Source organism: Marmota monax, unplaced genomic scaffold, assembly GCF_021218885.2.
Source record: "Marmota monax isolate L192 unplaced genomic scaffold, Marmota_monax_Labrador192_F-V1.1 WCK01_AAM20220418_F8-fsc00053, whole genome shotgun sequence".
NCBI classification, from domain to species: Eukaryota; Metazoa; Chordata; class Mammalia; order Rodentia; family Sciuridae; genus Marmota; species Marmota monax.
This window is the reverse complement of record NW_026693153.1, coordinates 13,029,419-13,043,504: the sequence shown is the minus strand read 5'-3', so window position 1 is coordinate 13,043,504 and position 14,086 is coordinate 13,029,419. Positions and strand designations below refer to the sequence as shown.

Genomic DNA, 14,086 nt, shown 5'->3' with positions numbered 1-14,086 from the left:
GTTTGTATGCATAATAGCTGTCATTCTGACTGGAAAGAGATGAAATCTTAAGAGTAATTTTGATTTGCATTTCTCTAATTGCTAGAGATGATGAACATTTTTTCATATATTTGTTGATTGATTGTATATCCTCTTCTGAGAAGCGTCTGTTCAGGTCCTTGGCCCATTAATTGATTGGGTTATTTGTTTTTTTTTTTTTTTGGTGCTTAGCTTCTTGAGTTCTTTATATACCCTAGAGATTAGTGCTCTATCTGATGTGTAAGGGGTAAAAATTTGCTCCCAAGATGTAGGCTCTCTATTTACCTCACAGATTGTGTCTTTTGCTGAGAAGAATCTTTTAATTTTGAATTTATTCCATTTATTGATTCTTGGTTTTAATTCTTGCGCTATAGGAGTCTTATTAAGGAAGTTGGGGCCTTATTTCACATGATAAAGATTAGGGCCTACTTTTTCTTCTAATTAAACCAGAGTCTCTGGTTTCATTCCTAGGTCTTTGATCCACTTTGAGTTTTGTGCATGGAGAGAGATACGGGTTTAATTTCATTTTGTGGCATATGGATTTCCAGTTTTCCCAGCACCATTTGTTGAAGAGGCTATCTTTTCTCCAATGCATGTTTTTGGCACCTTTGTCTAATATAAGATAATTGTAATTTTGTGGGTTAGTATCTGTGTCCTCTATTCTGTACCATTGGTCTACCAGTCTGTTTTGGTGCCAATACCATGCTGTTTTTGTTACTATTGCTCTGTAGTATAGTTTAAGGTCCGGTATAGTGATGCTACCTAGTGAGCTTTACTCTTCCTGCTAAGAATTGTTTTAGCTATTCTGGGTCTCTTATTTTTCCAGATGAGTTTCATGATTGCTTTTCTATTTCTATGAGGAATGTCATTGGGATTTTGATTGGAATTGCATTAAATCTGTATAGTGCTTTTGGTTGTATAGTCATTTTGATAATATTAATTCTGCCTATCCAAAAGCAAGGTAGATCTTTCCATCTTCTAAGGTCTTCTTTGATTTCTTTCTTTAGGGTTCTGTAGTTTTCATTGTATAGATCTTTCACTTCTTTTGTTAAGTTGATTCCCAAGTTTTTTAATTTTTATTTTTATTTTTTGAGGCTATTATAAATGGGGTAGTTTTCCTCATTTCCCTCTCAGAGGATTTGTCACGGATATACAGAAATGCCTTTGATTTATGGGTATTGGTTTTATATCCTGCTACTTTGCTGAATTCATTTACTAGTTGTAGAAGTTTTCTGGTGGAGCTTTTTGGGTCTTCTAGATATAGAATCATATTGTCAGCAAATAGTGCTAATAGCCTATAATTTTTATATAATTGCACTAAAACCCCTAATTACTATTGTCGAATTTTATAAATTATTTATAAAGTCCATTTGGAAGAATAAACAAAAATAATATACAGACGAAAGAAAATAAGTAGAAATCATATTTAAACATAAAAACTGCATTTTAGTTCTCTAATTTTTCTTTCTTTATGACAGTGTATTTTTTATGGATGCCAGATCTGCTCAGATTTATTTATGATATTCTTGTAAACTTCTTAAAGTTTTCTTTTGTGACCTCTGCTTCCTTTGGGGTCAATTGTTTTTGTATCTTTCATGCAAATATCTGGTAATCTTTGGCTGTGACTCACAGCTTTCATATATTAAAAAGAGCCAGAGACATGAAAACATTGCAAGTACAGCACAGTAACAGAATGATTTTCAAAAGGCTCCAGTATTCTCAGTGACCAGTGTCTCTAAATTGAACCCACTAAACTGACTGATGTCCTTAAATTCTAGTGAGTGCTAAGAACAAGAATTATGACAACCAATATTAAAGTTGAGCAGAGAACTATACTATGCAGTTCCATGCATACTGCAGCAGGAACATATTTGGATCTTGCAGTCACACCTGAAACCGGCCAATTAGCTACACAGGTTGACTCCTATTATTTTTTGTGAACTGGCAATCATTGCAACCTATTTATATAAAATTGAATATTTTGTACTTCACTTACCACATTTGGCAAACTTTTACTCTTATGTATTATTGAAATAGAAGAGTCAATGCTTTGCATCATACTAAAGTCCAAATTAGAAACAAAGAATAGGAAAGCAGTTTCGGCTCATAAATAGCAAAAATATTTGTTTGTCCATCCCAAAACACAATTTATACCTGTAAAAATCAAGGGGCAAGTAGAAAAAAAGATGCAAACTTTATAAAAAATGTTTAATATTTTAACACATAGACGACTTAAAAATCCACACACACAAAAAATCCCTACTAGAAAAACAGACCAAAATCATTTATAGACATTTCTTACAACAAAATATAATACTAATAAGCACATGAAATACAAACATGATTAGAATTCCTTCAAGCCTCCCCGGACAGTGGATAGACATAAAGTTACATTAACATCTGTAGCTGAATTTCAGTCTTCTGACTCTCCCTTACTTTGTGATTCAGAAACTCTAGTCTTGCCAAGGTTTTCTTAAGCATTTTTGAGAAGTCTCATGTCCAGCTAAGACATCTACTCATCCCAGTCCCCTAAAAGGTCATCCCTTCTTTTATTACTACTGCATTGATAAAAAAGACTTTCTTTGAAGTTAATGTCCAATGTTGACAAGGATGACAGGAGCTAGGCCTCCTCAAAATCTACTCTTAAAAGCAGATTTCCAGAGGGATAATTAATAATATATACCTAAGACTTTAAAAAAGAACACTATTTAGATATTCAGTTGACATTTCTGTTTCTAGGAAATTAATTAATGAAAATACATATATATATAAAGGAATATATATGGATATGTTCATCACCATGATATAAGCAAAACACTGGAATTAATATATTTAACTAATTATAATATATTTAATTAATATATATTTAATAATATATTTAACTAATATTTAATTAATATATTTAACTAATTAAATATATTATGATGAACACGCATAATGGGAAATTATGAAAATTATTTAAATCCTGACAGCTTTTAGTCTATTGATATAAAATCATTATTGAAAATGTAATATATCAGGTTACAAATGATGTGTAAAGCAGAATTCCATTCCTGTACTAATATATTTTACTCTGTAATGTATATATGCAGACCAAGAAGCTTAGCAGAATATAAAGCAAAATTGTATATTGGTCTCTGATTATTGATAATACAAAATGATTTTTTAAAAATGCATAATTGTATTTTCAAATTAGATTGCATAATGTGAGGAAATTAGTAGGATAGAGCTAGTAGTTTAAACTGGTGAAAGATGTTCAATGAGCCCAGAATAGCTACATGAAATTCTGGGTTAATGCCGCAATCTGGCTGGGCTCAAATCACCGAGCCACTGAAGCAGGAACAAACTTTATTTTTGAACTCCACCAGCAACTCATCCCCAACGCCATGTGGCTCGTCCAGGAACCACCCACCGGAAATATCTCCTCCGGAAAATCCCTCCTCCTGCACTTCTCCAACCAATGGGAACTCCCAGGGAAATCCCCGTGAGTCCCCAAGAGAACTCCAAAGAGGCTCGAGAACTCCAAAGAAGCAGCCCAGACGGATAGTAATGCCTCGTCTGTCAATCAATACTGTTCGCAAAATGCCAGGGGCCATACAGACTCGGCCATGGCTCTCAGCAGGTTAATAATAATATTCTACATAAATATATATGTGTGTGTATATGCATGTACGTGTGTGTGTGTGTGTGTGTGTGTGTGTGTGTGTGTGTATCCCTCCTCTGACCCCCATAGTACTAGAGATTGAACCCAAGAGTGTTCTACCACTTAGCTACATTCCCAGGCCATTTTAATTTCAATTTTGAGAAGGTTTTGCTAAGTTGCAGAGGCTCCTCTCATACTTGCAATTCTCCCTCCTCTGCTTCCCAAGTATCTGGAATTATAGGTGTGTGCCCTGGTGCCTGGCTATATGTATATTTCAAAACAGATATAAAGGTAATTTCATTTATTCTCACCGTAAAAAATGATAAGTATTTGAGGATATATTAATTACCCTGATTTGATCAATTCACTATATATGTATCAAAATACCATACTACTCTGTAAATATATATAACTATTTATAAATTAAAAATAAAATAAACTCCAGAAAACTCTAATATTTAAGGGAAAGTAAAGATCATTAAAACAAAAGCAGGTCAGGTATGTTGGCACATGGCTTGGGAGGCTGAGGCAGGAGGATCTCCAGTTCAAAGCCAGTGTCAGCAACTTAACAGGGCCCTAAGCAACTTAGCGAGACCCTGTCTGAACTTAGCAAGATCCTGTATATATATATATATAGGTTGGGATGTGGCTCAGTGGTTAAGCACTCGTGGGTTTAATCCCTGGTGCAATAAATAAATAAATAAATAAATAAATAAATAAATAAATAAAAGAAAGAAAAAATAAAAGAAAGAAAAAAGTAGAAAGAAAATGAAAATATTTGTAGATATAAAAGGAAGTGAATTTCAAAAAGAAAATAGAACTTTAACATTCTCAATTACCAATCCAGTTGGAGAGTGAGAGGAAGGGTAATAGAGACCTTCAGAATAATTTATTTCTTCCTAAGTTCAAATGAGAATAAGCTGAGAAAGACAGAATAATAACTTCAGAGAAAGGCAGGGTAAAGGAAACATTTTCCGATAGCTAGGGAGGTATATCCCAGAATAGCTGTGAAACTCATTGAGAAAATGTCAAATGTGCCATTTTGAAAATAGAAAATATCACATAATGCAGAAAGTCACAATTCATTGTGTTCATGAAAATTTAAAGTCATTGTTCTTGAAGGTATCTTTTTAAAGTCCATTTCAAAAAACATACAAGATGACTAAGAAGAAATACACTGATGAACTAGAACTAGTGATAGCTAGTTCCTATTGCTTTACTCATCTGTAGAAAGGCTTAGCATCTATTCTATAATTTTATTACATTACTTCCCTTTAAGCCTGGAGAATCCAATCTCTATATTTAGAACAGTGTAATAAACATACCAAGGCGGGGATATTCCTCCACAATAGAGTTAATATGCTTAACCTATTATATTTAGAAAAATCAAAAAGTAAAGAAGGGATAAAAGCCTCTAAACCCACCTTCAAAATAGACCCATTACTAATATGCTATCTGTTTCCTTCTAATCTTTTTTCAGAATATTGGTGTTGTTTATTCTTGAATTATTCAAGGATTCTTGCTCAACACCCCAAAATTATTATAATTTTTTCTCATATGTATTTCCCAGACTCATGTAGCATAAAACCTAATAAAACAAATATTTAGGTAAAAGGATATGCAGCATTGAATAGAACAAGTCAAGGCATATTAGGCTTTTTTCCCCCTCATCATCAAGATTTGTTTTTCTTTTAGCATTAACAAATTCTACCCAAGCAAATCTTACTAATGCAAAGATAATTTGAATTTTCCTAATGTCAAGACAAGTGTAATCCTGCCCTTTCTGATTCATTGAATGATGACACTAAACCAAATCCCACATCTGATAAACATTTTAATGTCTCCCAATACCTCTGCATTATTTCCAGCTTAGATTCTTCATTGTTGGTTTTGTGTGTTTGCTTTTGCTAAACTTTTCATCTCATTTGCATCTTTTGGAACTCTCCTCTTATTGATCTTAGTCAACTTAGATGTGGAAACTGATCCCTTTTAAAGAACTGATTGGAGGCAGCGGGAGGGGAGGTGGTGAGAAGATCTGCAGTTATTTACATTCAAGCAAGGTTTTCAACTTAAAGTGGAACTTCAAAATGCCAGTTCCTAAAATTCTTTCTCTGCTTCCCTTCTAGTCATAGGCTGCCATGTTGCTCAGCTTCTTTTCTCCTTTCTCTAACATCACACCTTCTCTCTCCTTGATTGCCCTCTACTATGGTTTAAATAGGGTAGTGTCCCCCAAAGGTCCATATGTTAAAGGCTTAGTCCCCCAGTAGTACTACTGAGAAATGCTATGGATATTTAGGAGATGGGGGTGTTATGAGATTTCCTCCGGGCACTGGGCCCATACCTGCAATGAAACTGTGGGTTGTGGTCCATTCACTCTCTTCTGCTTCCAGAACAATAAAGTAAGCAGTCTGCTATGTGCTGCTGCTACAATGTGCTAACCTTACTAGAGATTCAAAACAATAGGGTCACTTGAACTTGGACTGGAAGCTCCAAATCTATGAACCCCAATAAACCTTTTATCTATATAAATTAATTGCCACAGATATTTCATCATAGTAATGGAAAGTTAATCAACATCTTCTACTGCCAACCCTCTAACATTATGTTCATTTCTTAATACAGATCATTTCTCTATCTTCCCTGCTATCTCCTTATAAATTGGAATGTCTTCAAATTTAAATGTGCATAGAAATTATCTGACAATTTTATTAAATCCTGTATTCTGTGTCAATACATCTGGGGTGGGTCCAGAGATACTTCATTTCTAAGATGTTCTAAGGTAAAGCAGTCCATGAGCCACACTTTAACAACAGAGTTATGACCATTTTTCAGGACTTCACGTTCCAAATCTAAAGGAGTTTTTCCATGTATTTATTTATAAGTTAATAATTGTTGTTATCACAGAAATACTTTCAATATCAGCTATTCCCATTTATTTTTCATTCTGCTATATTAAAGTCCAACTCAGTGTAATAAAATGGATTCTGCAGCTGGTGTGTTGGTAAGCATAGTTAATTATGCTATCACAAATCTTATTCAGATCATTAAATATATCAACAAAAGTTAAATATGCAATGAGTATTTATACTCCCTTAGAGGAAGAAACAATTTTAACTTTAGAGGAGACAGAGGCAAATGCTAACAAACCATTCCAAGTGTTTCCTTGGGGTAGAATGATTTGAGCAAAAAACACAAGTGAGTTTTGCTATTTCCAAACAAGGCAGTTAAGTACACCTCCTCCATTGTTCTCTTTATTGCAGGGGCACTGCATGCCATGTGCACCATATTGTATAACTAAGATGGAAAGCATGTTGGACTTACACGATTAATAAATATATTCTAATTGTTATGGTTTAAATATAAGGTGTCCCCCAAAAGCTTATCTGTGAGACAATGCAAGAAAGTTTAGAGGTGAAATGATTAGGTTATAGGAGTCTAAACCTAGTGAGTGCATTAATCCCCTGATAGAAATTAACTGGGTGATAACTGCAGGCAGGTAGGGTGTGGCTAAAGGAGGTGGCTAATTAGGGGTATATATTTTATCCCTGGTGATCACAGCTGTCCCTCTCTTTTTTCTTGTTGCCTTCATGTGCCATCCCCTTTCCACCATGATGTTCTGCCTCACCTCTGGCCCACAGCAATAAAGCTGGCCTTCTCTGGACTGAGACCTCTGAAACCGTAAGCCCCCAGAAAGCTTTTATTCCTCTAAAATTGTTCCTGTCAGGTCTTTTGGTCATAGCAGCAAAAAAGCTGACTGAAACACTAATATTGCTAAATCACTGAGATATGAAAATTTGGAGATTAAGTTGGAGTTTGGGGAATTCAAATATTATTATTCCATAGTCTATTTTATCCTAACTAGTACAAGATTATGAAAAAATAAACTAATGCCTGTAACAGAGATTATTCAATAATGTATTAATCTGCTTTTTTGTTAATTCTAAAAATCAAAGGACTCCAATAAAAGCAATAAAAGAGTACTTCACATTTATCCTTTGTATAAAATTAAAGCAAAAGAGTATGAAAAGTAAAACCATGCCAAATAATATTTTAAATACTAGAGAATAATAATTGAGAAAATGACATTTTCTAAATCATTCTTTAATATAAATGGGGGAATGATTCTATAAAGCTCCAATCATGATTTTTAAAATAATGGACAAAATCTTATGAAGTATTCTAAAGTTTGAGTGGACTTTGGACAGACCACCTGAGAAAGCAGCTAGGGTGTGATGAAAAAAAAAGAAAAGTCATCTAAACAGAAGAACCAGAATGTGAAAAAAAAAAAAAAAAAAAAAACATAGGAAGAATAACTCTTTTTGAGAAGAAGGGCAGGTTATATAGAAAGAGGTAAGAATAGAAGCCTCTAGATCATGAGCCTTGCATACCATGTTCAAATTTGAAAAATACAGGTAAGAGACAAGAAGCAGCAGCAAACACTTTCCTGCTGAGCTTATCTAAGTAAATTGCCATGTTTTAGAGAGGTTCACAAGATGGAAATGGTAGAAAAGTCAGAGAGCTAAGGGCCTCAGTCCTGTAGCTGAAAGAAACTGAACTCTAGGTTGGAACCAAGCTTCAGAAGAGATCTCAGCAAGGGATGACCCTTTGATTTTAGTCTTGTGACCCTAAGTAGTCTCTCTGAACTTGTGCCTGGACTTTCTGTCCTTCAAAACTATGAGATACACTCTGTTACTTTAGGTTGCTAAATTTGTGCTAATCTGTCACACAATAATAGAAAAACTTTTTAAAAGGCAAAAACCATGATTTTGAATCAGGACTAATGTATTAATATCATTACTCTCATTCCATGTGCAAACTAAGGCTGCCAGCTTCAGTTCTAACAATTGGCTTGATTGGCTAATGCCATCCTAGACCAAACTTTGGCACACAATAAATAACACTGAAAAGCCAGACATTCCTTGGTGTAATGGAACAGAAAGAATTCACAAAGACGAGGAGACAAAATTCTGGCTTGAATCTTTCATGTGGTTTCTATCTATTCACTCTCCACCCATCCATCTGATCTCTGAATATATAAGGAAAATAGTTTCATAATTATGATGAAAAATTGATTATTGGGGAATCAGTTATTGGCAGCTCAGTCATTGTCCTTTGGGACACAACATTATCTTCCAAAATGTGGTAAAAAAAAAAAAAAGTGGTATATTTTCTGTGCCAGCAATCAATAATACATAGTGTTTATTTGTGTGTGTGTGGGAGAGTGTTACTGAGGACCACCCAGGGGTGGTCTACCACTGAGCTACATCTATCCCTCTTTATTTTGAGACATGGTCTTGCTAAATTGCCTAGGTTGCCCTAGAACTTGCAAACCTCCTATCTCAGCTTACTGATTAGCTGGGATTACAGTTGTGTTCGACTAAGCCCAGCTTGTGCTGTTTTTTGAACCAAAATGCACAGGTCAGAAATGAACAAAAACAGGAATGAATTGCTTATCATAATTTGACATTTAGTGATTATTATGGTTGAACTATATCCTCTAAAAAGACACAGAAGTCTTAATTCACTCAATACTATCGAATTCGTGACCTTATTTGGAAATAGTGTCTTGGCAGGTAATAAATTCAACTTAAAATCATTAAAGTAGACCTTATCTGAGTAAGCAGTGTCCTTACCAAACAAGGAAATTTGGACATAGAGAAAGATATGTACAGAGGAAAGACAATTTTAAAACATAGGGAGTATGCATCTAATGCAACCAGACACTGGGAGAAAGGCATAGAAAAAAATGCTCCCTCATACATTGCAGAAAGAATCAATACTGCTGATGCCTTGAACTCAGACTGCAAGTCTCCAGAATCATGAGAGCACAAATTTCTGTTATTTAAGCCATCCAGTATGTGGTGCTTTGTTATGGCATGCTAGGAAAGTAATACAGTCACCTCGTCTCAGTTTTTTGCATTCTTTTCTCATCATCTGGGTTCTCCAGAACCAAGAAGGAATGCATTCTCTATGGGACTTAATATACTTCCACTGAGGTTAGAAGCTGAGACTGTTATATAGCCATTTGAAGTTCTTTACAACTCTTGGGGGAAAAAAAGGAAAGTATTATGCTGAAATGTCAATAATAATATGACAATAATCAATACAAAATAGTATTTTTGCCACTATAAACCAGGGTTAGGAAGAGTAGAACTCCTCCAGAATAACTCTTATTCACAATAGAAATGGTGAAAGAGGCAATGGGTATATCATCCCCAGGGAGGAACAACAAGGGCTCAGGTTCTTCTTAAATAAGGGTGTGGTTAATCTCATTGACAAGAAACAAAAATGAGGAGTTTTCTGAGGACAAGAGAGATAGGAGGGTTAGGAATGTAGCTCAGTGGTAAAGTGTTCACTAGCATGCATAAGGCCCTGAGTTTAATCCTCCAGAACTGCTCAGGGATGGGTGGGAGTTAGAAAATGAACAGTGATGGAATTACTACCAAGATCTAGCTTATAACCAAAAGAGAGATGATTAAGTACTAAAGCCACTACCTGTATTCCCTTTCTTGTCTTTTATTTTGGAAGGAGCACATATAAGATGCGCTGGTACACTAAAACATCATTTCATCCATGAAGTACAGAACAAAACCAGTGGAAATATGGCCATCACCTATTGATAGTAAATTAGGAAATGGTACCCTCAGGTCCTCCTTGCTGAATGTGGCGATTGGAACCTATTGAAGAGGGGTTCTTTCTGATATATAATAGTTACTTGAATTATGAGAAATATTTTCAAATGGTATTTGTGGAAAGAAGTGTGTATATTATGAGTCAATAATTAGAATGTGTAGACTTTTCTTGTATCTGTTTTCTTCCAAGAATGCATTCCTTTGTGGCAATTGTCCTTCTGGTACTTCATGTGATTCTAGTAAGCTGTTAATCACAAGACTTCAGAGCCAAAAGCAAAGATAAGTCAAAATGATCAGGCCTCCTAGGAGTCATGAACAGAGACATAGAGGACTAGAAGGCAGGTAGAATGGAGTCATATGATGGCAGTTCCTAAAGTACAATATGTGAGTTCATACTATATAGATCACCTAAATGCAAGTCTCGGGCTTTCCTAGGTCTGGTTGTCCATTATGCCACTCGATAGATTTTATTTTATTTATTTTTTGGTACCAGGGATTGAACTCAGGGGCACTTAACCACTGAGCCACATCCACAGCCCCTTTAAAAAATATTTTATTTAGAGACAAGATCTCCCTGTGTTGCTTTAGGCCTTGCTAAGTTGCTGAGGCTGGCTTTGAACAAATGACCCTCCTGCCTTAGCCTCCCAAGCCACTAGGATTATAGGCATGTGCCACTGCACCTGGCACTCAACAGACTTCTAATAAATCCACTTAACTCTTCCTTTATTCCTTCCTTCTTTCCTTTTTTCTGATGGCAAGAATAGTGTTGTTGCTCATAGGTAATAAATGCTGATCTATGTATTATTAGGTTTCTTATAATATTTTCAAGATTTAAATCATTTAAACAGATCATTTAAGCTACAAAAAGAATATTAAAGTTGGTGGACAGTGTGTATTATAGAAAACATTACTAGGTTTCCTAGTATAGGATGGTAGGAGAATATGGCATAGATTATTGTTCTTATTGCTGTATCAGAAGCTGTCCTCAAATTTTACTGCACAAACCCTAACTGTAACATAACCTTGATAAAATCTCTCCAGCAGTGCAATATTTTGGACTTTGAAATAAAGAGAATTTAAGAAAACATAAGGAATAACTCAAGGGACAATTATAGAAGAAGAGAGTACAAAAGGAGAAGGAAAATATGTCCAGTGTAGACTGCAACCACCCAAAAGTGGAAGTCTAGATAAGGCCAAATTAGCCTAGCCAAAATAGATATCCTCTTCCTCCTATTTCCCTGTATCACAAGTCCTTAGAGAGGAAAAAAAAAAAAAATATGTAGACAGTATGTATTTTAAATACATAGATTCTCCTCTCACATAAAAATATGTCATCTAATTATATATATATATATATATATATATATATACATATATGTACACACACATACCTATAATATCTGAAAACTCAATTAATATCTCTGAGTAATTTATTATTAAAATGAGCTTGAACTACGTGATTTATATCAATTCTCTCAAAAAATATACCTGTAATTTGTTAACTTTTCCTTAAATAGGAACTACATTTCTAAGGGTGATACTTGAATTATAAATAAAATATTTAGAGTTCAAATCATATCTCAAAATTTAAATCTTTGGGTGGTAAAGGACAGGGGACACAGCTCAGTGATAGAGCACTTGCTTAGCATGGGCAAAGCCCAGAGTTAAATTCCCAGCACCACAAACAAACAAAAAACAGAAACAAAAATCCCAATATCTGTTTCCTTATCAGTAAACCAGACATGGTTTTAATTCAATTGAGCAACCACAATTTTAAATGACCATTATAGGGCCAATTATTCCTTATGTGATATATTTGTAGAATTAATTTACCTAGTTTTTCAGTGTCTATGTACAAGTGTTATTGTCCATACATGGATATGTAATATACACACATATATAATTTTTACCTCTGCCTAGATTCAGTCAAAATTTAACAATCTCTACAAAAATAAAGGACCTAGCAAATTCCTGTGATGATAAGCAGAAGTGTGGCAAGCCACTTTTGCCTTTCTCTTCTCTAAAACACGGGTCTTCAGCAAATATTTGGTTGTCCTAATGAACCATATAGATGAGGTTGTACACACAGTCACATACAGCCATAACTAATTATAGGAGTTTGTTGAAGTTTTGCAGTTGTAGCTCTTTAATATAATGTCAACAAGTAATGTTTTAGCCTTTAAATTAGAATTTTAAAAATACATCATTCATCCTTATGATTAATTAATAAAAACAAGTGTAATTTTAGTAATATTCTAATAAATGGCCATCTTTGAAAAGTTTACTTTGGAGCTGTAGGTACACTAAATGTTATTTTTAAGTCAGAGTTACTTCTCTTGTGCCAATTCCTGAGAATAAAACAGCACAAGAAAGCACTTTAAATCGTGAATGTACTTAAACTTTAGAAAATAAATTAGCTGACAAATAAAATGTACCAAAAGCCTTGATACTCTTTATTCATTTTTCAGAGCATACTCAATACACTGCCTTGAACCTGGGTATGGGAACATAAGGAACTGTATATACAAAGATAAAGTGCAAGGAATTCACGCCACCACCTCAGATCCGTGGCACACACTGTCAGAAATCCTGAGTACAAAATGATCTGAGAAATGTAATATTTAACAGTCTCTTTTATTTGAAGATTAGAAATTTTATTTGAAGATTAGACATCTTCCTATTGCTATGCAAAACCTTGGTTATCCTGAAACAGTTCATTTGTCAATGCAGGACAAGCTCAAAGTCCAGAAGTTGCAAAAGGATAGTTTCACTAGGGGTGGGGAGTGCAGGGTGGGGACAGGCTTTAGTACCGGGGGAGGACAGTGCGTTGACTTTTCTTCCTACTCTTACTGCAATGTGCTCATCCTTGTCCTTTAGGATCCTAGGCTGTTGGGGCTGGAGGGAGGGGGTGAGTGAGTACACGTTCTAAATCCTTCATTGATATTTAGCGTCACCCAGGTTCTTGCATCAGTCCTGTAAGCAACACATGATTCTCACGGCAGAGCAAATATTGATCCTCCCCACCATTACTCAGCTTGCTAGTCCACAGCTGCTTCCATACAGTGGGTGGTTTTTCAGGACTTAAGGGAAACTTTCTAGGAGGCTGCAATCCTAGAGAAAAATGTCCTACCAACCAGGGCACATTGTTCAGTTGCCAATGCTGGGGAAGGCAGAAAACAAGACACTATTGATTTACTCACAGTTTGCCTCTGAGACTGGAAGCACTAGGGCGAGGCACGCCAGGAGCGCCCGGCAGCGCCCACCCAAGACCCTCATTTCGAAGACGGCAGAGGCGCGGGCGAGCACAGTAGCGCGTTGCTGAGGGTGCCTGAGCGCGGGGCGCTTGGCGGAGCTGCTAGCCCGGGCACTGCTCTTTGAGCACTGCAGCGCGGCGGCGCCTGAGAGCCTGCGAGAGCCGGCGGAACAGCGGGGGCGGGGGGTGGGGAGGAGGGGACAGCCCGCTCCCAGCCCCCAGCCCGAGAGGGGAAGTGATAACAAGGACATTTCCAGGAAGCTTTTCGGAGCTGGGGGGAGGGGAAGGGCTCCGGGAGAGTGTTGGAGGCCTAGCAAATACTGCCAGATGTCCTGTCATTCCTCACCAGTTCCCAAGGTCCAGCTTTTCCATTTCTCCAGAAAGCGAAGTTTACAAAGGGGAAGAGGTAGAAGAAGGGAACTCAATAAAAATCTTTAAGGGAGGCTGAGTGGCTAGGAGAACTTTGAGGACTTAGAAGAGAGGATCCCCAGGCTCAGGAAGAGAAATCGTAAGAGAATGGATTGCCCAGAAGGATGTTAT

At 36.0% G+C, this 14,086-nt stretch overlaps 1 protein-coding gene across 1 annotated transcript in view; it reads right to left on the bottom strand.

Annotated features, from left to right (window-relative positions):
• Pros1 (protein S) overlaps nucleotides 1-13,827 on the bottom strand; it is an 87,128-nt gene extending 73,301 nt beyond the window's left edge. Inside the window, exon 1 of the mRNA XM_046455322.2 lies at nucleotides 13,494-13,827. Within this exon, the coding sequence (XP_046311278.1) occupies nucleotides 13,494-13,797 (304 nt within the window). The 5' untranslated portion in view covers nucleotides 13,798-13,827. The remainder of the gene's footprint in view (nucleotides 1-13,493) is intronic.
• Between the last annotated feature and the right edge of the window lie 259 nt (nucleotides 13,828-14,086).